Source organism: Rhinolophus sinicus, chromosome 18 (assembly GCF_057876585.1).
Source record: "Rhinolophus sinicus isolate RSI-liver-muscle chromosome 18, RSI-T2T, whole genome shotgun sequence".
Lineage (NCBI taxonomy): Eukaryota > Metazoa > Chordata > Mammalia > Chiroptera > Rhinolophidae > Rhinolophus > Rhinolophus sinicus.
This window is the reverse complement of record NC_142518.1, coordinates 2,640,274-2,667,066: the sequence shown is the minus strand read 5'-3', so window position 1 is coordinate 2,667,066 and position 26,793 is coordinate 2,640,274. Positions and strand designations below refer to the sequence as shown.

Below are 26,793 nucleotides of genomic sequence, written 5' to 3'. Positions count from 1 at the left end.
TCCATCACCATATATTTGACCCCCTTTTTCTTCTTCTGCCACCCCCTCCCCCCTTACCCTCTGGTAACCATGAAACTGTTGTCTGTGTCTGAGTTTTTATTTCTTTGTTTGTCTTGTTCCTTTGTTGCTTTCAGTTTTATATCCCACATATCAGTGAAGTCATATGGTTCTCAACTTTGTCTGTCTGACTTACTTCACTTAGCATAATAATCTCAAGATCCATCTATGTTGTTGCAAATGGTACAATTTCGTCTTTTCTTATGGCAGAGTAGTATTCCATTGTGCATATATGTGTGTGTGTGTGTATGTATGTATATATATATATATATATATATATATATATATATATATATATATCTTACGTCTTCTTTAGCTGCAGTGAACATCGGAGCACATATATCTTTATGGATAAATGTTTTCAGATTTTTGGGGTAGATACACAGGAGAGGAGGGATTTCTGACTCATATGGTAATTCTATTCTTAATTTTTTGAGGTACCTGCATACTGTTTTCCACAGTGGCTGGAAAATGTAAACTGGTGACAGTCCTGCCAGCAGCATAAGAGGGACACCAGCAAGCAGTTGTGGCCCTGGGAGGGAGCGTGGTTTCATGGTGAAACACTGGCATTTGAACATATTTTAACACATTTACCACTTTCTTATGAACTCTTCTTAAAGCTGTTAAATATTTTAAGCTGCATTCAGTCATTCCCTATTCATTCAATGGAAAGTAATAATAACAATAAAACCCAAAATCCATAACCTGGATTTTCATGAATACCTGAAATTGCCTATAATTACCTAAGACATGAAATCATTAAGCTAGCCTTGACTTTGTCTGTGGATCTCAAAATAGCGTGCTTTTAAAAATGGAACTCATTTAGCATAAGTCTGTAAACACCTACGGAGACATTAAACTTGCATCCTGGCCTGAAGCAAATGCTTTTGTGGATTTACAATAGAAGGAATTGATTGGTTTAGAGTCGTTAAGTATATGAGATTAAACGCTGGCATTAAAGAAAATCCCATCCTGCAGTCACCACATGGTATTATTTTCTGAAGCAAGACAATGGGAATGTAAATATATAAGAATATTAAACTTGAAGTAAATGGGGGATTATCGGGGTGTGTTTAATAAAGCTGGATCGTGTTTTATTTCAGCATTACCCAAGGTGTTTTGAGTCCTTGGTGCAATGGCTTGCAATATCTTAAAAATCTCATTATCACGTAACACCGAGGGCTATATCCCAAACACAAGTGTTTTCTTCAAGCTGAGTGCCACAGTCTTGCGTAAAGAATGAGCTCAACTTGATAAATGACATTCTGAGGGCCAAGAGACCCACCCCTCATCAATTAGGGGGCTGCACTTACTGTCTCTCCTCTTGCAAAATGCCATCCCTTCTTTGAAACACAGTTGCCAACACCAAGTTCATGCCTTTTCCGGAAGGTCAGGTTGTCCTTCCTCGACTTAGTTACTTAAGTATAATTTTTGTTTCCTTTACTAGACCGAAGGTCCTAGGAGATAGTCTGTAGCTTACTGGTACTCAGCTCGGTATTTTATCATTTATTTTGGGGAGCGAGCGAAACAAAATCAGCTTGCCAGAGACTAACCTATATGGCCTTGCATGAAACAGTTTTCCCTATTTGCTAAAAAGATCACATTGTGTGGCCATGGTGTCTCAGTTCAACGTCTGAATGTTAAAACTGGGGTAGCTTGAAATCTTGGACGGAGTTAACTTTTACCTTTTCTTTGCTACACTTGTCTGATCCGAATACAGTAGGGGGCAAGTAGTTGCTGGCAATTTTTCAGATGATTACAACGTTTTGTAGCAGAGCCCTGAATGGATTCAGCAAACATTGCAATTTAGTTACTAATTGCAATTTAGTTCACAAGGAAAGAACCCGTGTAGTCATCGAAAGCACAACAGGATGAGAGTGAAGGGGTAATTTCCACCCCATCGTTTGTCATGTATTATGTTGCACAGCTATGTACCATAAAGCCTATTATGCAAATATCAGCTGGGACACCACGTCATCTTGGTTTCATTTAGGCAAGTGACCCTCATTTCAGCTCCTTAAGCATCTTCACCTACAAAATGCACATGTTAGATAGAAGGTTCTGAGCTCCTTGGAGAAGTATCTGCTTCTAGCAATGGGGCAGGAAATATATACGATGGCTCTGGAGCTTCTTATAGTGCCAGAAAGTAAGGGAGCGCTAACCAAAAAACAAGCAAAACCAAAGCCAAACCACAGTTGATGGCGATATATGATAGCAGGAGCCCAGAAACCAACTAAAAGAGTTCTCACCAGCCAAAGCCAGAACGATTTGCAGAACAAAATAGGGAGTTATAATTCAGAGTATAAAATGACACCCACCATTCCACATTGGCTTAAATGACAGAATAAATAAATAAACAGAACACATGGATTTCTTATTTCTGTTGTAACAAATTGCCACATTTGTTACAACAGAAATGAAACAACACAGGACGACCTTACCTGGCCCCTTGTCAATCTGCAAAGTCACCCAGCGGGTCGCATTTTCAGTCTCTGTCTGATGTTGATTGTCTTCTGCCACCTTCTTTCACTCTAAAGGACTGTCATGATTTTAGTGAGGCTGCCTGGACAATCTAGGATAATTTCTTCATTCTAAGGTCCGCTGGATTACCATTCTTAATTGCATCTGCAAATTCAATTCCCATTGTCATGTATCATATTTGTATCATGTTTATAGGTTCCGGGGATCCCTGGGGGGGAGGGGTGACATCATCTCCCTACAATAGGAAGATGAGACAAATCTGCCATACGTAACTTAATTAGATCCTTTCCCTGAAAGCTGTGGAGCATGAATCTCCACTCTTAGGTTTGGCTTTGCATGCTGCCTTCCTTCTAAAGAACGTAATATTCCAAGGAGGAGAGAAAGAGGAACAATGGAGTAACTTGACAATGGATACAACTGCAGCACTCCGAGCCAACGTGACAAGTCCCTGTTGATGGCATATACCCTTGACGTAATGGGATGAGGGCACTTTCCATCTGTGGTCTTCTTCCCCAAATTCATAACCCCAGTCTACTCATTAAAAAAAAAAAAAAAAAAAGAACAACCACAGAGAAACCCCAACTGTGGGGTATCCTTCAAAACTGTCAAGGTCAGGAGAAACAAGGGAAGTGTCACAAGCTGTCATAGCCAAAAAGAGCCTAAGGAGGCATGAGGTCTAAAATGGAGCTGGTGTCTTGGGACAGAGAAAACAAGGCTACTAGGTAAGAACTATGGAAACCTGAACAAAGTATGGACTTGAGTTAATTGCAATATTTCCATTTCAGCTCATGAATTATAACAAATGGACCGACTAATGTTAGATTTTAATAATAGAGGAAACTGGGTGTGAGGCATATGGCAACTCTCTGTGGTATGTTTACCACTTTCTTCTAAATCTAAAACCGCCCTTAAAATCTGAGTTTATTAAAAAAAAAAGACACAAAACTATGCAGATGCCATATCTCCCTCTCTAATTCCCAGACAGCCTCTCAGCATTTCCATGTGCAATAGCCATGGAAAGGCTTTGAAAGTTTTTCTCGAATTTAAAATCCAAACGGGATTTTGATGTTTAAAAAATCCTGCCTTTGTGGTTAGAATATTGACTCCTGTAGGAAAGGATTCACTCTGATGGGATTGCTGCTAACACAGCAAGCATTTCTGTTGGCAGCTGCCCGATCTAGGTCTTTGTCTGCTAAGAGGTGTCCATGGTAAGCAATCTGTATAGACCTGCTGCCCTGGGCAACTGTCCGGCTATGACTGACATGCCCACGTAATTGACATGCAAGTCAGAGTGTCATCTAGGACACCCACAAAGTACTGCGGGTATGCGTTCATAAAAAGATGGTTTCCTCCTGTGGAGCAGAAAATAGAGTGCTGGCATTTGGATGGGGTGTGCAAAAGTTTTAAAGGTGGAGAGTGCATTTGAGGAGCTGGGGTTGAGACCAATCCTCGTTTCAGAACCTAGCAAGTGATGGATGCGTGAGCAAAATCGGGGAGGCAGAAAAATGCAGGAAATATTTGGGGAACCGTGACACACAATCCCACGCCCAACAATGATCAGAGCCGGTGTTTTTAAATGAGTTGCTGGTTACGTCATTCCTTCTTTCTTTTTTTTAATTAAAGTTTATTGGGGTGACAATGGTTAGTACAGTTACATAGGTTTCAGGTGTACAATTCTGTAATACATTGTCTATAAGTCACATTGTGTGTTCACCAGCCAGAGTCAGTTCTCCTTCCATCACCATGTATTTGACCCCTTTGCCCTCATCTACCATCCTTACCGTCCCTTACCCTCTAGAGTATTGTCTGTATCTATGAGTTTTTGTGTCTTTGTTTGTTGGTCTTTTTCCTTTGTTGCTTTCAGTTTTATATCCCACGTATCGGTGAAATCCTATGGTTTTCGACTTTTTCTGTCTGGCTTATTTCGCTTTGCATAATAATCTCAGGATCCCGTCCATGTTGCCACAAATCGCACTATTTCATCTTTGAAGCTCCTGCTTCCTTCAGAAACTTCCTGATGTTTGGCTTAAAGGAAATAATCTAATTTTTCCGAGTCTTCATTATAATAGGGTATAATCATGACGGTATCTTGTTTACTCACCATAAACATTTAGGTATTTAATACCCTGTTGATGTTACCAGTTCTTTATTCCCCTGCAGTCATTTCATGATCAGTGTCATGTACGGAAGTGTTAATTTTCTGTAGAAGGCAAACTGAAGTGTGGTGCTAGTAGGAAAATGAGGCATTGCTTTAAGGGAAAACGATAGCATTGACTCTGATTTACAAATATCAAGCACACTGGGGAACCGGACATATTTCTGATCTAAAATGATCTTCTTGATCGAGGTGTATCTTGCGATGTTCAGGTGCTGTGCCCCAGTCTGAGTATGCACGTGTCTGAGGATGTGTGCATGTGTCTGCTTGTGTGTGTGTGTGCCTCTGTGACAGGAGCAAATAAGTGTAACAGTGAACTAAAGCTCAGGTATGCTGCTGTAAGAAAAGACTCCAAAATTTTAGCAGGTTGCAGCAAGAAAAGTTGGTTTCTCTTTCATGAAGTTTGTGTCAGTTTTGGGCAGACGGGTTATTCTGTACAGACTCTTCTTTTGAAGACCAAAGGCTTGAAGGGATAGTTCCTACCTGGGACATGGTGGTCTGGTGGTCGAGGGAAAAGATGTGGCAGAAGTGTGATGGCTTACAATGTTTCAACTTGGGAGTGACATGTGTCTCTTCCATTCACATTTCGTTGGCCAAACTGATATTATCAGAAAGATATCGGATGTTTTGAACCAATAATAAAATCCTTTCTTCAGAATGTGTTGAATGAAAGCAAACATAATCACTCTGAAAGGTGTGTGCGAGACATTTCCTTTAAGATTGTGTTCTTGTGGACATGTCTGCTGTTTATATCATTATATCCTTTTGTTTCTAGTGAACACAACAAGGAACAGCTCTAGTGTGGCCAGTCAGCCAAGTTCAAAAGTGGATAAAACCACAGATGTCCTCACTGGAGTAAGAATTGTCCTACATTCCAAAGACTTGAGTGACTTTGGGATTCTTAAAAATATGTATATACTTTTAGGGCCCTTAATTGCGGTCATTTGATTTGTGTCTTCTGCCAGGACAGACCCAGGAGTGGAAGAGTGCGATGGTTTTTGTGCACATCGAGACTAATTTTGATTTTTGGAAGGATTGCGGACTAGGGCCCCACATCCGGCCGACAGACAAGGCAAGGCAGAGGTGACTTGATTGATCTGCCGAGTACAGGTAGAGAGGCCACATTGAGACTTGGACAGATGATTCGTTTACACAGAGAACAAAGGGAGACTAAGCCATGGGTTCCAGCTTTCCATCATTCCCTCATCCCAAAATGGCATGGAGATTCATTCCATTCATCACCGTCTATGTTCTGACTGCAGAGAAAGCTTGTCATCAGTTGACAATATGCAACAGAACTTAAAATCTTGCAGACTCTCTTGGCAAGGAGAATATACATACAGAGGGGGCCATAAAATGTATACACATTTTAAGAAAGGAAAAAAACAATAACAGAAGATGAATACAAGTCGTGTGTATACATTTTTTTGGCACCCCCAGTATACCTGCAGAGGCTGTGTGTGTGTGTCTGTGTGTGTGTGTGTGTGTGTGTGTCTCTGTGTTAATACAATATTAAACCAATTTCATTTTCAACATGACTTTTCTATATAAAGATGCATAAAAAAAAACTTCTAGCATAATTCAGTATTAAATTAGTTCCAGTTTTTAAATAGATTGTGATTTAATCTCTAAGACATGGAGATTGTTCACAGAGGTAATAGATTGTATCAGCTAAAAGTTCTAATAAAATGGGAGCGACTCATGTACATCTAATAGAATTTGTCTTTTATTCCGGAGAAGAGGAATGTTTCAGTAACCAAATTCACAACAAAAATATTGCTTATGTAAGGCTATGCAATGGGTTGAGATTTTAATAAGCACAGTCATATATCAGAGATCTATAAAATTTTACATTTTTTTGATTCCTACCAAAGACAGTGTGAAATTAGTTCTTCCTAATTCTAGCAACATAAGAAACAAAAATTATTATTCATGTTTTCTATCAGTCAATATTCCAAAGCCCGTCAGAGAAAAAGAAAAATATATACAAAACCCGTATTATTTCCATTGTTACAATGATGCATTTTTGAACTAGGAGAAAATTAGGGGGAACTAGACTTTGCTTTTACTGTAACCACAAATATATGCCTTCAATTTTCGTGAGCTAACAAACCAAGATAAATTAAATGGTGAAAAATTACAAGCGAATATCTAACAATCAAATAAGAGAATGCAACGTTTGATTTTCATACTTGAGAGAATTACACACACTGTGTAGAAGAGTCTATGTTTTTTCCACCAGTATTTTTTATTCTTCATGGTATAAGTATCTCTGCCATGTAGTAGGTGTGTGGTCATGACATCAAACACCCATGATTCATCCCACAGATATTTATCATGTGACTTATATGTCCAGGACATTTTGCTGTCATATTTGTAATATCTAGCAAAATATTTAGCATATATAAGTCACATGTTAAATGTGGGGTGAATTCTGGATATCTGACCTCAAGACTATCCCCATATAAGTCTGCAATTCTATGTCCCCTTATATGTCCTGGAGCAGAGGTCATCAAACTCGGGGATACGTTTCCAAAATTTTTGCTCAGTGTATTTCTGCTGTCGTCGTTAGATAAATCAATTTAGAGATACTCAGGCTTTCTGGTCACCCCAAACCCTCCTTCCACATTACAAAGAACGCCCTTCACCGTCCACGGCAAATCCTCCCTTCCTGCCTCCCATGCCTTGTGATGTCAGATGTCTCCTCCCAAATACTGGCTCTGGGGAAGTGTCTTTGTTGAAGGCTCCTTAGAAAGGCTTCCCAGCCATATACACATTTCCATTAAGAGTGAAACATGATCTTGCTCAGATGTTCTGATTTCAGGAAGGAAAAAAGAAAAGAGGAAGAAGCAGTAGGTCAGCTATGCTGAGGCCTTCAAATGAAGGCATCAAAGTTTTCTGTAGTCACATGCATTGGATGAAACCCATGGCAAATGTCCCATGTTATCTGTCGTTCAGATTCACTGTGTTAATAAAGTTCAACTGAACGTTAGAGCATAAGTTAAAATGCACACGTGCAAGCCTATTTATCCCGGTTATAGCCAGTCATGAAGGTGTAGGGGTGATAGTTGAGGCATCACAGATCCAGGAGACGACTGTGAATAAATGAGTATATTTTTCAGCTCCATCTGAATCATCCAATGCAAGTTTATCTCAGGTTATGACTCACCTCGTTCAGCGTGGGCTTCTCATCCTCAGGTCATCTCGCCTGGCCTGGGCCGGCATAAAGTGTCGATACATCTTTGTAGAAGGAATGCGTTTACAAGGGAATAAACTAATGAGGCATGGGCAATTTGATGGGGGTCGGGGGGGACGGGATCCAATTTGGCTCATTGCTGAAGTAAAGCAGGGAAGTCATGAGTGCTCGCTGGTCTCCTCCCAGCATTGGATTAGAAGATTAAGAAAAATGTTCACTGTGGCCAAGTGACAAACTAGCACTCACACACATATGGGGTCAGACAATTAGGTCCATGAACTTGTGGCAATGATGCTGCTCACCATTTGTGATATCGGAGGGATTATTCATTGTGAATTTGTACCAACTGGACAGACAAGCAACCAAGTTTACTATTTGGAAGTGCTGAAAAGTATGCGTGAAAAGGTTAGATGACCTGAACTTTTTGCCAACAATTCATGGCTCTTGCATCACGACAATGCACCAGCTCACACGGCACTGTCTGTGAGGGAGTTTTTAGCCAGTAAACAAATCACTGTATTGGAACACCCTCCCTACTCACCTGACCTGGCCCCCAGTGACTTCTTTCTTTACCTGATGATAAAGGAAATATTGAAAGGAAGACATTTTGATGACATTCAGGACACCAAGGGTAATACGACGACAGCTCTGATGGCCATTCCAGAAAAAGAGTTCCAACATTGCTTTGAAGGGTGGACTAGGCACTGGCATCAGTGCACAGCTTCCCAAGGGGAGTCCTTCTAAGGTGACCGTAGTGATATTCAGCAGTGAGGTGTGTAGCACTTTTTCTAGGGTGAGTTCGCGAACTGAGTTGTCCAACCTGGCACATATCTGTGTGTGATGGTAATGGAAGCCTTTATTTCCCCCATAACCCATTACACAACACCCTCTGTATTGAAGAAAATGTACTCAGCGTGGACACACCCTTCTCCTTGTATGTAAGGTAACAAGTCTAAGTTGAACTTGGAATTCATGCCCTTAAGAGACAAAACATTAAAATAAAACTTAATGTATATTGAAAGAGCAGATATAAAATTACTTTCCTGTATCCAAATGTTGATATTAGCACGTAGAGATTTTCCAGTGATTTTGGTTTTGTTCTTTCCTGTGGTCCATCTGTCCCGAGGTCTCTACAAAGTGTGTCTATGACATTTATGATTCAAAGTACTGCTTTAAGTAGTTTGACTTTCGAAAATGATATAGACAAAGCATGAGAAGGTAAGATTGGAAGAACAGGTATAAAAAAAAAAAAAAGGACATCTTTCAGGACTACGGGCATGGAAATATTTTATTTATAAAATCATATTTATAGTTTAATAATGGAACGTCTATACTTTTGTTTGAAGTTATTTAATTATTCCCTTTAATATTTAAAACCACGTCCCCAGTGAGATTTGATGGAGGTGCTAATTATTAGATGGAAAGGAATATTATTCTGGCGTTTTGAGGAAGGTGCAGATCTAAGGAGGCTGGAGAAGAAGAGGAATGGCCCGTCTGAATTTTGAAATGGCTTTTTTGGCAGCCACAAGACGGGTTTACGCTGGAATGAATTCCAGCAGAATCTTTTTCCCTGTGTCCTCTAATACCTGTGTTTACACAGGGTTCATGGTTGCAGCTAAATTAGATACTCAAGAGAACTCGGTTGGTTTTCAGGCTGTTTAATTAGTTACATTTGCAAGAACAAATATTGTAGGTGGCTTATTGGAAAAGAACAAACGGGTGAAAAGTTAAATATACATAGAACATTAAAGGTGATATCTAATTATGTTTCTGGGTCAGGCTCTGCTGTATAAAATTAATTTAAAATTGTGATTTGGCAAATAATTTCTATGAAAGTCTCGTCAGGTAGTTTTGCTTCACTTGACAGGCTCATTTGAAAACTTGCCAAACTCTCTTGAAAAAGCAGAAGAAAGTTGGAGAACTTCACCTTCCCTATTTTGAAAGCTACTATAAAGTTATAGTAATTAAGACAGTAGGGCACTCATGTGGTAGAAATACCGGGGGTGCCAAAAAATGAATACATCTGACTTGTATTCATTTTTTGTTATCGTTATATACTGAGTATTATAATTTTAATACAGTTTTTTCCTTTCTTAAAATGTGTGTGTGTGTGTGTGTGTGTGTATATATATATATATATATATATATATATATATATATATATATATATATATAAAACCTATATCTCTATATATATATCTATATATAGATATCTATCTAGATAGATATAGAGATAGATAGCTATATATAGCTAGATATAGAGATAGATATATATAGAGAGATATTGATATATCAGTCAATGCAATATAACTAAAGAGTCCAGAATTAAACCCTCACATTTATACTCAATTGGCTTTCAACAAGAGTGTTGAAACAATTCAATGAGGAAGGATAGTGTTTTCAATAAATAATGCTGAGTCAGTTGGCTATACATATGCAAAAAGATGAATGTCAACCCTTACCTTACACACATGAAAATTAACTCAAAATAACTGAAAGATATAAATATAAATACTCTGCTCTTCAAGATTCAGGGAAAAAAAAATAAGAGAAAAATCTTCAGGGTCTTGAGTTTGAGGAGGGTTTCTTAGATGTGACCCCAAAGCACAAGCTTTAAAGGAAAACAACGGGTACATTAGACCTCAACAATATTAAAAACAGTTTGGACTTCAGAAGACACCATTGAGAAAATAAAAGACAAGCCAGAGACTGGGAGAAAAGACTTGCAAATGATATATCTGTTAAAAGACTTGTATCTAAGAAATACAAGGCACTCTTACCATTAAATAATAAGAAAGAACCCAGTTTTAAAAATGGGCAAAATATTTGACTAGACAAAGAAGATAGTACATGAGGTGTTCTACATCATTAGTCGTTAGCTAAATGTCAATTAAAACCATGCTGACATACCATTTCGCACCCATTAGGGTGGTTATCATGAAAATGACAATAAGATGTGTTGGCGAGGAGACGGAGAGCTTAGATGGAACTTGCGTACACTGCTGGTAGGAATGTACAATGGTGCAGCTGATTTGCAAAACATCCTGGCAGTTTCTTACAATACAAAGCATAAATTGACCATGTAAAATAGCATTTTCACGCCTAGATTTCAATCCAAGAGAAAGGAAAATATATGGCTATACAAAATAATTGTAGATAAATGTTTATAGCAGCCTTATTCGTAGTAGATACCAACAGTAAACAATGCAAATGGCCTTCAACAGATGAGTAAATCAACAAAATGTGTATTCGTACAGTAGGATGATATTCATTCATTACAAAGGGATGAATTACCGATGTATGCTACGCGTGGATGGACTTAAACATACACTAAGTGAAGGAAGCCAGACACACACAAAAACTACATATTGTGTGAATTTGTTTCATTGTACGAGGTCTGACAATTAAGTTCGGGAACTCATCCTAGAAAAAGTGCTACACACCTCATTGCTGAATATCGCTGAATATCACGGTCACCTTCGAAGTACTCCCCTTGGGAAGCTATGCACTGACGCCAGTGCCTAGTCCACCCTTCAAAGCAATGTTGGAATTCGTTTTCTGAAATGGCCACGAGAGCTGTCATCATATTACCCTTGATGTCCTGAATGTCATCAAAATGTCTTTTTTCCCCCAATATTTCCTTTATCTTCGGATAAAGAAAGAAGTCACTGGGGGCCAGATCAGGTGAGTAGGGAGGGTGTTCCAATACAGTTATTTGTTTACTGGCTAAAAACTCCCTCACAGACAGTGCCCTGTGAGCTGGTGCATTGTCGTGATGCAAGAGCCATGAATTGTTGGCGAAAAGTTCAGGTCATTTAACTTTCTCACGTGGCCTTTTCAGCACTTCCAAATAGTAAACTTGGTTAACTGTTTGTCCAGTTGGTACCAATTCATAATAAATAATCCCTCTGATATCAAAAGAGGTGGGCAACATTGTCACAACAAGTTCGCAAACTTGTCAGACCTCGTATGACCTGCTTAGAAATGGAAGATCTGTGAAAACACAGGAAGTAGATGAGTGAATTCGTGTCTTTTACTCCACGATGAGCTGAGTTTGTGGTGTATAAAATTAAGTCGTAGTAAAGCTCTTAAAAGCCACACTGGGGTTAACAAAGGAACGTGGTACAGAATTGGAGAGACTGTAGATTAGCCTGGATTGCTACTTCATCAGTTATGTGACAACGTCTTGCACGTTGAAAAAGCATTGCAAATCTTTAGAACATTTCCCTCCATTTGCCGGGGAAGTTGCCATGAGCACCGCCTGTCATCTGGTCCCCAGAACTCTTTCCAATGACTCAGATTTTGTGCACTGAGGTGAGCCTAAAGACGCAGATTGCTGGGCTTGGGGAAGGAGTACTGGCATTGAATTCACCCCAGACCTTGCAGACGACCTTTGTCTAGCGTGAGCCAGGCCAGTGGTGATGCTTCTATACTTCTAGCTGCAGCGTGGACGAGAAAATAAACTTATGAGAAGGAAATTTAGAAGAAGGCTGAGATAGGAGAGAAGCCCTTTCTCACTGTGGACTGGGTGTCTTCCAGAAGCCTGTAATAAGGGGGGGGGGGGTCAAACTTTAAAGGAACCCTTTTCTTGGACGGAATCTGCTTAATCGGGAAATACATTCTCTCCCCTCACCCTTGCTATGTCTTTTGACTACTTTAATTTTTCTAGTATCTCGCTGTTTTTAATGAAAGAGGTCACCTGTTTCTATAGAAACCAAAAAAGAAAATCTTCGTGGATGAATTGATTTTTCTTCCCCCCCCCCCCCCAGAAATGAGGAGGGCTTGTTTTCTAAGACAAACGGTTTAGTTGTACCACTCATGTAGACTATTTCTTGAAGCAAGGCACCTCTTTCAGATGTCTTAACATCATTTAGGCATAAATTTAGTCCACAGGACGGCTTTGAAATTGGTTTTATACTGACAAACTTTGACAAAAACAACCCGAAAGGCCATCGAGCTAATTTGATGGAGATTAATTTTTTTCAAGATATTTAAGTGCCGTAAGAATTCTTGGACGTGAATAGATCTTGATATCAAGCTAAGTATAACAGATTAACACATCCAGTATACTTTCTAAGGGATTGGAAATGAATGTGTTAGAATGAATGAAGGACTATTTCGTACATGACTCAACTTTCCCGATAGGTGATTCGTTGAAACTGGTACTCTGGTCTCAAGGGGTCCCAGTCACCTCTTCCCAGCTCTGTGTTCAATGACCTAGTATTCATAGGTTCAAACTGTCTACAGTGGGAATATTGAAACTTCAAAAATCAACAAGTGCAGTGAATCGGGTTTCCTACCCACCCATCCACATAGGTCTGCTTATTAAAAGTTGTTAAGTCACCTAAAATGGACAACACTCCATCCTTATTTGACTTACGACCAGAGCAACTTCAAATTTTGCTTTCGAAACATGTTGGAGGTCTTTTGAGTTCAGTAGGTAGAACCGAGGAATGATTTTTCAGACAGGAGCATTGTGGGTGGCAGTTACTGCTTTCCCATCTGTCTTAACCCACGTAGCCTAGCACCCGCTAGGAAGGCAAAGACTGCTTTGGTTGATGGAGACGGTTCAAGTGATAAGAACTGAGATATGCATACCTGGGCTGTGTCTGTGTATAGAGAGAACAGTTGAGCCAATGAACTAAACAATTCCAATGCTATTAAATGTTTCGGCTTCTTGTATCTGGAAAACATAAAAACCAAAATGGCGCCCTGTATACGGAAACTGTAGGAAGGGCATTTTGTCTACATGGAAATTCCTATGCCGCTGATGTTTGAGGCAACCAAGGTAGGTGACTTCATTTTATTTATTTTTTCACAAATTCAAATGGCAATAACCTTCAAGTAATATTTAATAAGTGTTTCAAACAGAGACCATTGTTCATAGTGTTTTTATGTTGACTTGAGAAATAATTATTGAAAGTCTTATTATTTTTATAGTAGATGACAATGAGTAGTATTATCTGTAGCCACTTGTGAGAGGTCAGCCTTCGTCATTTAAATTGACGAGTGACATTTCTGAACCTTACTTGAAATGGTGTCTTTTTAAATACTTACGCATTAAACTAATGTCGATTATAAAGCATGTTGATTAAAGGTCTTTCACGTGTATCATTTACATGTGTTTCTTTGTACATTGCGGAATTTCCTAACCGAAGCATATCAGTGATGTTTCAAAAATTTATCTAGATTATAACATGTTGAAATCAGAGAAGCATTGAATATTTCATATGCATTTCTTGTAAGAATGTTGGGAATCTCTTTTTTAATAATTTAATTTTCTTTTCCTTTTTTTGAAAAAACTCACATTAGCTTTTTACTTTGCGATAGTATCATTTTAACCCCAAAACTACATTTTCACAGGATATCCAATATTTTTTTGCAAATAACATTTTGACTTTGTTCTTCTTGACATCTTTTATGTTTATATGCATTTTGCATCACCCTCTTTCATTTTTTCGAAATCCAAATGTAACAGATTTCAACTTTTTGTGTGACATTTTTTTTCTTTTACTGGGTGGTATCTCTCTCTCTTCTGATTTTTTTGCAAACCTGTTGTTTTTGAATTCTCTTTTTTCCCTTTATTTTCCTTCTCAATATGACCCCAGGAGCCAACACAAAGAAAAACGCAGATGATATAACCAGTAATGACCGTGGTGAAGATGAAGGTATTTTTTGTTTTTTTCAAAGCTCGACCCTGATGCATGATTTTATATCTATCTCTGTCTCTCTTTTTTTTTTTCATTTCAACTTGTTTTTCCTCCCCTTTCCTGAAACAAGTACACATCGGTGTGCTTCTTCATTTTCTTCTTGTTGGGAAACCACTGTCATTTTTAATTCCAATGACCATATAGATGACTGCCAGTCACTTATGACAAGTCATGTAAACATTGCTTCTGAATGTGAAGTGAGTACCGAAATGTGATTTGCGATGAAATGCACCTTTTTCTTTTTTTCTTTTTTTTTGGCTTGGTCACAAGAAGAGAAAATTGAATTTTAAAACATGCATGTATAGTTTCTTTTCTTCCTTCCAAATGTTCTTTTGAAGTTAATACTGTGTTTTGGAGCTTTGGTCTTCTTAATTCCTTCTATGAACTGCAAACTCGGCAAGACACCTCAGTAGAAATTTTTTGGGGGGATGGCATGTCAGTTTTTGTTTGTTTTTAAGCATACTGATTCCAAAGTAGGTTTCCCAGAATCTTGTCTGGCTCACAGTGAAATATGTGAAAAAGTGTATTAACGAGATGTTGCCATTTCTTTCAGGACTGCGTTTTAGCAGCATTTAAAGGAAAAACAAATAGGGATAGCAGAGAATTGAAGGAAGGTCAAAAAGTCAGTTCATGCATCCTTCTTTTCACACCACACCTGTTTTGAAAACAATTTTTTCCCCAACAATGTTTGGTTGCTATGGAGTGTTTCTTCTTGAAGGATCCCACATTGTTGACAGATTATCGACCAGAAATAAATTGATTTTATTTTTAAAGATGGAAGACACGTGACATCTAAGTGACTACTAGCATATTATATCCTATTTCTTCAGCAGAATAAATGGTGTACAAGAAAAAAAGAGTCTAACATTAGTTGCTGTGAAGGCTTTATGGGATACGTAAAAGCATGTCTTCCCAATCTGAGTAGCAAAATGCATGGACATCCACTTATTTACCTTAAAAGAAGGAAAACCCTTGAGGAACCTTTGGTTCTCTGGCTGCAAGGCAATTTGAACACACAATGCAATATACAGCTGATGTATTATACAACTGGCCACTGGTAACCTATATAATCTTATTAACGAACGTCTCCCCGTAAGTTTAATAAAACTTGAAAAAGAGCGAGGGAGACAAGTGAGTGGTGAGTTATCCTTGCCAGGTGCCAAAATTTCCCTGAAAATGCCTGTTTACCAATTGTTTGTTTTGTTGACCTCTTTGATGGCTTATAAATCGACTGCTCTCCATGAAAAGTTATGCCAACATTGCTTTCATGTCTGGTCTCCTCTTTATGTTATTAATGTTGTTGTTATTATTTTATTAATTTACCGGCATTCACGGGCTGTCTTTACCTCTTATAACTCTATGGAAGTTCTCCAATGGTGTCAGAATGTCACATCCTGCGTGCCTGTCATTTGGTCAGAACCCCAGAATGCCTGCAGTTTTATCAGTATTCAAAAATGTATTTAAGAAATCCTCTCCTGGTTGTCTTGCACCTCTGTGGCTATAATTTGCATCTCATTCTGCTCTCTCTTTTTAGTGCATTTCCTAGTAATCATGTTTTCACCATGCTCTGCAGTGCAATTTTATCACCATTACAGTGCCCCCAGTTTTCATTGAATACTGATAACCTGTGACCAGTGACTTTTTTTTTTTCTTTTCTTTTTTTTTTTTTTTTTAACTTTCAGTTGATACAGCATTTGGTTACTATTTCTAGTTGTGTGTGTCTTGGAAGGAAAGAGATGTTAAGCTAACATTTTCTCTGAGGAACCCCCTGAAAGCAGCCCTTCAAAATCTCGACTTTTTCCTTTTCCACAGTGCACTCGCCAACAGCGAGTAAAATAAATAAGATCAAAACAGCCAATCAGAGGCCGGAGGGAGGAATGGACCATGCCCAAGACCACCCCTTATAGAGACCGGTTTATTTAAACGTCCCATGTAGTCTGTCATGAATACATGATTAAAAAGATTTTCACTTTCTATTGGAATTTTATATGAGAGAATGAGCTTGACACTCTTTCTGTACTTAACTGTGAGCAGTGAGTTTCTCGAACTTTCTCGATGCTGTGTACTGGTAACTGATGAACTCATTTTGAGGCTGTCCTCATAATTAATGTTATTCCTAGTCACCATCAAAATGGTGCAGGTTTGTTGCCTTTAAATTCTTTTCCGATATTTCAAAAGTGTCTTGGTGATTTCAGATAAGAAAAACACTGTCCAAAAAAAAAAAAAAAAGTGAAAATAAATATATTTAGGTACATTTGGTTTTCTTTTGATAACATACAGACATTTAAATTATTTACACACACCCACAGAAATAATTATAGTGGAGGTCAGACTTCTTAAACGCTAAATGTAATTCTAAGGGACGATAAACACTGAACAGGCTCTTCAATCATCGTTTTTCAGAAAGCAGGCTGTGCAAATGGACAAATGGTCCCCAAATTTCTGTCGTCACAGATCACTGCAAAACATTGTTTTCACATCATTGTTCAATAAAATAACAATGACTAAGGGTACTCACTGGTTGGTTGCAGAGCAGAATGAGAGTTCATAGTCCCTGGGAAAATCTATAGCATATCAATAATGTTTAACCTGAGGTTGGAATCTTGTGCCATTATTATTGCATCTCTTTGCTTTTTGTCACTTAAATATGTTGGAATATTTCAGTCCATCACCGAGAGCAGAAACACTTCATTGGACATCTTTTTTTGGTTTTGTTTTATTTTCGTTTTAATTTCTGTTTTATTGATCCTTTTTAACCATTTGTTTTTGTGGGTATTTTAAAATCATTATCCTGTATTGAGAGTTTATATAGTTTCACAACTATCTTATGCTCTCATTGTTCAGCTCACCTTTGACCGAAGATGACGGTAACAATGAGAAGAAATTATAATTTTGAATTTGATTTTGCACTTAGATGATATAAATATATTTTATAATGGATGTCATGAGCTTCTTCAGTTTAAGTCACCCTTTAGTATTTGAGCGCTACTTAGGAGATAAGTGTTTTATCGAAATCCTGTTTTTTAGAGTTTTAGATACAAACAGAAACGTCCATATGCGTACATATTACTTCACTTGCCGGTGTGCTTCTCAAAGTATCATTTCTGTGAGTAGGAAATACAACAGCATGGACCATTTTCCTTAGGCAGCCTTAGCGAGGCACATGCAATTAAAAAATAGACCAGAAAGATCCAAGTCAAAGCTAGGAAAAGTCACCCAAGTCTTTGGCCTTTGACTGAATGTCTGTTCATCGGTGCGGGTGTTGACTGTGTTTCCTTCCGTCCCTTCTTTTGCAGACATCCATGATCAGAACACGAAGAAGCCAGTTATGGTATATATCCACGGCGGGTCTTACATGGAAGGGACTGGTAATATGATTGACGGCAGCATTCTGGCCAGCTACGGAAATGTCATCGTCATCACCATCAACTACCGGCTGGGGATTTTAGGTGAGTGGTTCCATTCCTGGAACGCCGGGGCCAGAGCCCTGAGGAGCTTCTGTGCGTTGTGCTGTGGGGCCCGATGGGTTGGAATTGTGTTACTCCAGTGCCTAGGAAATTCTGTTGAAAACGCGCACTTCCCGTGTGGGACCTGTTTGTTCCTTTTGATGCTTTCCTGTGGCCCCCTCTGTGATGTGATGAGTAGCATAACACATTTGGTCATGGGTGGTAATGTGGCAAGCGCTCGTGACTGCTGTAGCTACGAGCTCTCTTGTGTGGTTGTGTAGGTGTGTTGTTCAGGTTTTTGTGTGTTGGGAAATGTTTTAGCTAAGTGCGTAGCAGATGGTTTCTGTTTGTTGGGCCTCGAAGAACTGCCGTGTGGTGACCTGGTCTTGTCATCTGCGTGCCATGGAACATCATGGTTTTAGGAATTTTGTAACGTTTGGTGACTTCAGTGAAAGGACGTTGGGTAAATGTGTGGGAATTCAAAGGTTGATCTCTGTTATTTGGGTGTTTAATTCATGTCTCCCCAACTGGGTGTTGGAAAACTGTGTATTTTTTTGGGGGGGAGGGGTCATGTTTTGCGATGTACCTTCTTTTGTGGCTTTGCCTGCTGTCAGACAATTCGTGAATGAACTCTTCCTAAACCTACGTAACAACCGTTTGTTTTCAAGGCAAAAATAGTTGAGGATGGTGCCGAAAGTTGAATGTTTTAACAATGTGGTTCTGAGCGTGAGATCTGTATGTCAGTTTGGTTCCGGTAAAATATTAAAATTCAAGTAAAATGGATTAATGGACAAGAGCTATGGCTGAAAAACTGTTTTCTCCAAATAGGTAACTATCACCAAGAATAGCTTATTTTCTGCTTGATATTTTAATTTGATTGGAGGCTTCTTTTTCCCACTCACGTTTGAAAACATTCACCTAGAAAAGACCCCAGAAGAAGGCTGAGTTGTAAAGTGCATTTCTAACCTAGAAATGCAGATTGCCCCCCCCACCCACACACACAGGTTTGCAAAGGTGTGCCTGTTGGACCATTAATAACATACTTGCAGGTCCTTGTTGGGTTTCAGAGATAACTCAAAGCCTTGCAGCCAAGAGCCTTTTCATTGCAGGATTTTATTTCATTTTATTTCTTTCTTTTTTAATACGTTCTATGAGCCAGATCTTTGTGGAATCATTTTCGCTAATTGCCCATAGGCAGTATTTTCTCGGAGGCTTCTGGCTACTTGCTTTGGCCACAAGGGTTGGAAACAGGAAGTGGTGTTTCATGATCTTTCACAAAAGGCCCATTCTAACACGGAGGTGGGGAGGGTGGAAAGAACATGGCAGGGCCTGCACTGAGCGCTTTCAAAGAGGGCAGTGTGCGGGGCTTCAGAGGAGTGAAGGGAGCTCAGGCGCTGTTTTCTGAATGAAGCAAATGGGCATTGAAAACTCCCTGCTTTGGTGGAATCACACAGTGTTCTCCTGCGTGCATGACGTGGGGGTGCTACCTAAAAGGTTAGACTTCAAAGGAAATTGATTTTCTCCCTCCTGCACCAAACCGAACCATATCAAGCACTCTTCACGTTGATCTCTTATCAGTTTGGCCGTGGGGGAATTAAGTGCAGATCTTGAAAAGTACTTTGGGAGCTCTACACCCCTTTGTTATGTTTAAGAATAGAGGGGAAAGAAAAGCTTGCTTTTAGATCTTTTCTCACTGAAGGACGTTAAGTTTACCTTTTGTTATTGAGAGGTTTTAAAAAAAATCATGGTGAGACCGAGAGCTGTGACAGACACGCAGAGAAGTAAAATAAAATAAGCAATTTAACATCTCTATGCTAGTCTATTTACATTCCACCAAGAGCTCCTGTGGTGCCTCTGAGAACAGGACAGACCCTCTTTATCTGATGGAGTGAAATGTGCCAGCACCACCTTAAAATGGGACTTAGTTTTCTTCACCATGGGTCTTGCATTTGCTATTGTCCTCTTGAAAGCTGTTAGCCAGCAGTTGCTTTTTGCTTTTGCGAATTCATTATTGTCGGTCTCCAAAATATTCTTAAACCGCTGGCATCCAGACATGCAAATGATAATTCAGTATAATGGCAAAACATACATGGTGGTGGTCATTCCAGTGAGTGCTGTTGATGGGAACAGATATGTGTTTAGCAAAACGTTGAAATGTTGTTTGAGATTTTGCCTTCAAAAAGTCATACATATATACATGCTCTTTTTCTGTCAAAGGAATGGAAAGTTATAGTTAGAGATTATTATTATTTTTTAACAGAGTAGCAGGTGCTGTTGTCCTACCCAGAAGAGGGTTAAAAGATGAATTACAGTAAAAATGGAGGCAGGATGGTGGTGTGAAAAGAGCGTAGGTTTTAAAATGAGACAGAAATGAACCGGCATCTTCCTTCTATGTGACATTGAAAAAGTCCAAAAGTCAGCTAATTCTTCTGAGTCTCTATAGAAGATGGTAGCTTTCTCTCCCTTGCAAGGTTATTGTACATACAGCATTAAGGTCCAATGGTTTTATGGCTGGAAAATTTCATTGCCCACAACTGGCAACCAGTATACCCAGTTACCTTCTAATTTCCATTGTTCTTAACATCACGGACATCATATTAATATCACTGTTGGTCCAGAGAAATAATTACAACTGGTCACACAAGGAATGGCTAATATCCACCAGATACCATCATCTAAACTGAATTACCGTAACTAAAAACTAATTGTAAGAAACTTGTCATGTGAAGTAAATGACAGGATCTTCACACTTGTTTTTTGAAATCTGAGTGGTTTTTTTAATTAAAGTTTATTGGGGTGACAATGGTTAGTAAAGTTACATAGATTTCAGGTGTACAATTCTGTGTTACATCATCTATAAATCACAGTGTGTTCACCACCCAGAGTCAGTTCTCCTTCCATCACCATATATTTGACCCCTTTACCCTCATCTCCCACCCCCCACACCCCTTACCCTCTGGTAACCACTAAACTATTGTCTATGTCTATGAGTTTTTATTTCTTTGTTTGTGTTGCTCCTTTGTTGCTTTCAGTTTTATATCTCACATATCAGTGAAATCATATGGTTCTCGACTTTTTCTGACTTATTTCACTTATCATTATAATCTCAAGATCCATCCATGTTGTCACAAATGTTCCTATATCATCTTTTCTTACCGCCGAATAGTATTCCATTGTGTATATATACCACAACTTCTTTATCCATTCATCTATCGAAGGACATTTTGGTTGTTTCCATGTCTTGGCCACCGTAAACAAAGCTGCAATGAACATCAATACTAAACTTACGGACCTTGGGTTCAGAAAGTGTTTTTGTTGTTGTTTTCATCAGAAGTGTCACGCAGTCTTGCTAGCCATTGACCATATAATTTATTGCCTAGTCCAGGAAACTGTGAGATTGTTCATCTGTTGTTAATAAACTGAAATTGTTCCATAAACCTGGGCTGTATCATCATAGCTATAAAGAGCTTATTTCTACCACGTGAGGTCCTAATGATTTAACTGTGGTCCATTTATTTTCAAAGAGGTTCTTTTAGAAGCGTATTTCTTGTTTGTTCTGCTGTGCACTTTAGTCATTATGAAGGTGTACAAATCCAGAACTTGAGTTCTATCAAATCTGCTTTTTTTTTGGATGACTGTCCAAAGATCTTTGGTATAAAAGAGAGATATCCTCACTGATGCTTCCTGATGGAAGAAGCCCAAAGTTACTTACTTGTGGTCCACACCTGTCCTCTGTCTCTAATTTGCAGGCCTTTTGTATCAACATTTGGTTGGGTCCACCTCCATTCCACCATCCTTTTTAGTTTAGCTCCTGTGATGCTACCTTTTTGGGTATCCTACTAATGGATGCCTCATGCATGTTTTAAATTATTTTCTCTTTAAAGCAGTGCTATCTATATGCTTTTGCACCAACTAATCATGAGCCAGCAGTGTGGCTAGCAATGGGCTGCTGTAGCTCTTGCTTCATTTCATCCTCTTAAACTGTCTTGCAGGCGTTTGCTGATCTCACTTATGAAGAAACAGAGGCTCAGAGGTGGTGTGATTGGCTCACAGGGACACAGTTTTTGGGGGTCAGAGCTGGGACTGGAACCCAGGTCTCAGAGAAGCCAAAGAAAGGTCCAACTCTTTCCACAAGATCTTACCTCCAGCTTTGCCAGTCAGAGTTAACTGGGAGTCAGGTCAAGTACAAAATCAGTTAGGACACCGAATGCCACATTAGCATCAGATTGCGCTTCTATCATTGCACAGAAATATGTCAGATGCACTCAATTGTTGGTCTAGATACAAAATTGTGACACGACGATGCTTACAATGTATGTGTAGGTTCCTCAGAGTGAGTCCTTGGTTGCTGATTCATTTCCATCCAGTCATTACTGATGGTCCATGATGGTACACGGTGGTGACGGTGGTGTAAGCGCCTGCAATGACGTTTGTAACGTCAGAGCTCCTGGGCATCATAGATCTAATGCTTTATCAGCAAGTTGGGTGTCGAGCTGCTGGTACCATCTCATTGCCTGCTTGCTGTCTGTTGCCCATTAAGGAAGTGAAGACCATTGGGCCAGACGATGACCTCAACAGATTTCTCACCTGACGGGGTGTTTGTGGTCTGAAGAAATGTTACCCACTATTTATAGCACTGACTTTTTCAAGGATTCAGCAAGTATTAGAAACACCAGCTCATTTGCCAGGTATTGTAGCTCTCCTGAAGGTTTTCGTCTCAGGGAAGGTTGTGGAGTGGTGTTCTGCGTACTGAAGCCAGCTTTCTCTTTAAGGTCATCATGCATAAGCTATTGAGGTACATTCACGTCATAACTTTGACCAGGAGACAGAGATGATTTGCAGTAAAGGCATCGATGTGCACAGCAGGGGAACATTTGAATGAAAATGTGCAGGACCTGAGCTAATGCCTGCTATCACGCTGTGGCTGCCTTTGCTGTTCTGGTCTCCTTTGTGGGGTGTTGGTTTCCATCTGAAATGGACAACGGGGTAGGCTGGCATCTGGAGGCAACTCTGTGACACCAGGAAGAGCAGTGTCACTGTTGACCCTTTGAGAAATTCATGCTCCATGCCTGGTTCCATTCAATACAAGGAGCCTGGGAATCACAGAACCCAGGAGCCCTAAGTTCCTGTAAAGAGCTGTGATCTCAATTCTGGGTGTTGTGTGCATTTGAGCACGAGCGCTGTGCATCAGTGATACTTTAGTGGGTGCATTATAGGCCTGATGCAATCTGCTGAAAACGTCAAGCCAGTGAGTACGTGGTATGTACATTCCTCATTCATTTGGGAGTGAAAATATGTTCGCTGTTTGGTACTTTCACTCTTTCGTCTAAGAATCTTTTTTTCTCTCTTCTTTGCTTTTCTATACTTGATTCACAATTTTGTTTTATATTACAAGCGGAACGCATCTTCTAATATCTAGTCAAACGTTCGTAATTATACAAGTATATGTGAAGGAAAAAATAATCTTTTTCTCCTTCAAGGACCCCCCTATCTTGATGCGACTCTCCTAACCCTATCCTCCATTCCTCTCAGATTTCCCCTGATTTGATTTCCAACTGGAAGAGTTTTCTTTGTCTTAAAAGAAAAGCCACACATGACTGAGCTGAAAACACCACACACACACACACACACACTGTAAACAGTTAAACAGGTAGAGGCTATAGGTGAAGTGTCACACTTAGGGAAAAGTACGTGAAGTAGAGAAGTGAAAGAAGTATGAGAGACACATGAGGAAAGGGATGCAAAGGCGACATGAATTGTGTGGGACCCCCCCCCCCCAAATGAGATTGAAAGAGGGTGGGAGAAATGGAGGGAGACCTCAGAAGAAGACCTTGCGATGGGTGGATGACGGAGGTTACCAGCCATCCTCGGAAGGGCTCTGGGTGTCGTGGCTGCACTGTTCGCTGATGCGGTTCTCTGAGATGGGCAGGGGACAGAGGGAACTATATACTCTGGATAACACAGTAATAGGATGGACACATTGGGGGAGGGAAGGTTAGCATAACTTCTCTGATCCAAACGTTGTGCACATAAGGAAAACCAAGAAACTTTTACAAAAACAAAGTCTTTCACTGTCTTTTTCAACAGTAGGTTTCCATGCATTTCATATTTATTTGGAAACACCATAATCCTCTCCCCCTCCCCCTCCTCTTCCCCTTCCCCCCTCCCCCGTAACCCCTTCCCCCTCCCCCTCTCTCCTAGTGTGGATAGGAACTGGAACTCTGGGCATGGACTAAATCATGGTCTTGTTTTGCTCAGTCATCCTTCGCATAAACTTGCCTCTTCTGCCTCCTGGTGGCTAAAAGTGTCCCCTGTGTCAATCTGATTTATTCAGCAAATAAGAGGAGGGTTCCCTCACTTTGGGACTTTTGAGGCTCTTAGGAGCAGAATTGGAAACGGTTGCGGTGACATACAGACTCTGTAAGGAGAGAGCTATCATTTGTGTAAAAGTTTATCTAAACAACAAAGCAAAGAGAACCCCCTAGTTCTGAGGTGACCAAGAGCCACAGAAGAAGGTAGAGTGAAGCAAATGGAGGAAACAAAGGATGTGAAAGGATTTTTTGGGTGAAGAAAATAAGAGGAAGGGTGGAGAGAAGGTAGAAGATTTTCTTTTCTTTCGATCTCAAATGTGCAAAGCTATTGACCAGGAATTCCAACTTCTTTGGCGAAATTCTGAATGGTCCACGAAGCCATTAAGCAGATTCAGAATTTTTTAAAAGAAGTTGGAATTTTATTTGTACATGCATAGCCATTTTGGTAAAAGAATCTATTCAACAAACAGGAGAATCGATTCAATATGTTTCAATTACTTGATTCCAGAGTGTCATTTCAGTTTGCATTAATAACACCTTCCAAAACGTTCTTTCCTGGAAATGTTTATATTCAAATCAGACTCTCTTTAAGATTATTAATTCTAAAGGAAGCATGCGATTTCCCCCCCCTCCTTTGTATGTTTTGTTCATTGCACTGCACATGCTGTGTTTGAAGGGTTGATTTTTAGTTGATTAGAATGACGTGGCTTCTGTCTCCATGACAAAAAAAAAAAAAAAAAAGGGACATAATCATCATTTTCAAGGAGGTATTTGGGTGCCGGGGGAAGCTAGAGAATTCCAAGGAGAAGTACTGGAATTGAGAGCCAAAAGATGTCCTCTGTCTTGGGATGAGCTGGGAATTAAGATTCTGTGTCAGAGAAACGGTTTTTAAACAATCCCAAAAAGGTAAAGGAACTGCCTGCTGTGTGCCTCTTGTTCCTTCCCTAGTTAGCTACATTCAAGGAAATTAGTCCTTTCAAGTCAGGTCATGGAAAGACTTTTTTTTTTAAGACTTCTAAAACGCAGTCTGAGTGGAAAGTTTGAGGACCACTGAGGCTGACGCAGTCCACAACTGTGCAAATCCCGGCCTGCAGATCATTTTTACGTTTGTTCTATCATTTGTCTGGAAACCTGTACGAGCGTACTTTGTGAGAAACCGGAAATGAATGGGTGCACATGTGCACACCCATCGTAGACGTGAGCCCACGAGAGCATTTTCAGTTCCAGTAGAATTGCCAGTCACACACCCAATTAGACACAAGGCGTGGGTTCCAAGTGGAGTTTCGTAGGAAGCCAAACGTGACTCAGATACGGCAGGGACACGGTGCATTTACAAATGTAAATGTATTTGCAAATAAAACGACATTGTAGCATATTGATTAAGTTGGGGCTTATGCTTAGTGTAGTTGCTCCTTTGATTAAAAAAATAATAACCGTGGCTTTTCTGAATGAAGTGTGCAATTCCCAGTATACGAGAATCAGGACTGTGTTAGAACAGTCAAGAAAACAATCCTTTGCTGGCACAGCCATCAGAGGTGGATGAGCTAGCACCTTCATGCAGGTAAATGAATTGCAAGACTCTGTTGGTTTTGTTAATTATTTGACATTACATACATTGATTTTCGTAGCGTTCGGTGCAATGGACGCACGAGTTATTATACCATATTTCCCCCAAAATAAGGCCAAGTTGTATATTAGTTTTTGCTCCAAAATGATGCATTAGAGCTTATTTTCAGGGGATGTCTTATTTTTTCATGTCCAACAATCTACGTTTATTCATGTACAACAATGTATATTTATTCATGTACAAAAATCTAAAATACAGAATTTTATTAAAATACAAAAATTTATTAAAATACAGTCATGTCATCTTCTTCTGGAACATCATCGTAACTCTCCAAACCCTGAATTCCGGCTTGAATTTCTTGCGACTCCATTTCCTGTAGAACGATTGGCCCAAATCTCTCATGTCCAGCAATAGAGCTCTCCTTAAATGAGCACTTCTTGTCCATGTCGCCTGCTCGTAGTGCATTGGCAACACAGCTGTCAGTGACTTTATCCCATGAAGTCTTCACCCAAGTCACGACCTCTTGCAGACTTGGCTTCACAAAGTTACCACGCTGATTTCTCTCCATCCTATTTTCAGTGTTGTCATTGCTTTCCATGCACAAATGGTCCTTGAAAGGATTGTTCATTGCAATATCGCGAGTCTGGAGATAGGCAGCCATTCCTGCAGGAATCATTATTTCATCTATTCTCTCTGCAAGAAGTTCTTCATGTCTTTAGCGCAGTGAGTGCTGGCTGAATCCCAGACTAGCAGACCTCTTTGGCCACCTCGCAAAGCAAGGGGCAGCATTAAATTGACCCACTCCCTTATAACTTCTGTGTGCACCAGGCTTTTTCGGTTTCAAGAACATAAATGCCTGAAACACGTTCA

At 39.6% G+C, this 26,793-nt stretch overlaps 1 protein-coding gene across 8 annotated transcripts in view; it reads left to right on the top strand.

Moving 5' to 3' along the window:
* Window positions 1-26,793, top strand: part of NLGN4X (neuroligin 4 X-linked) — a 278,121-nt gene that overhangs the window by 147,070 nt on the left and 104,258 nt on the right. For 5 of the 8 annotated variants that reach the window (XM_074323442.2, XM_074323443.2, XM_074323446.2 and 2 more), the window contains exons 5-6: window positions 14,498-14,557; window positions 17,896-18,048. In XM_074323442.2, the coding sequence (XP_074179543.1) occupies window positions 14,498-14,557; window positions 17,896-18,048 (213 nt within the window). The remainder of the gene's footprint in view (window positions 1-14,497; window positions 14,558-17,895; window positions 18,049-26,793) is intronic. The other 3 variants (XM_074323448.2, XM_074323449.2, XM_074323450.2) reach the window with 1 other exon arrangement.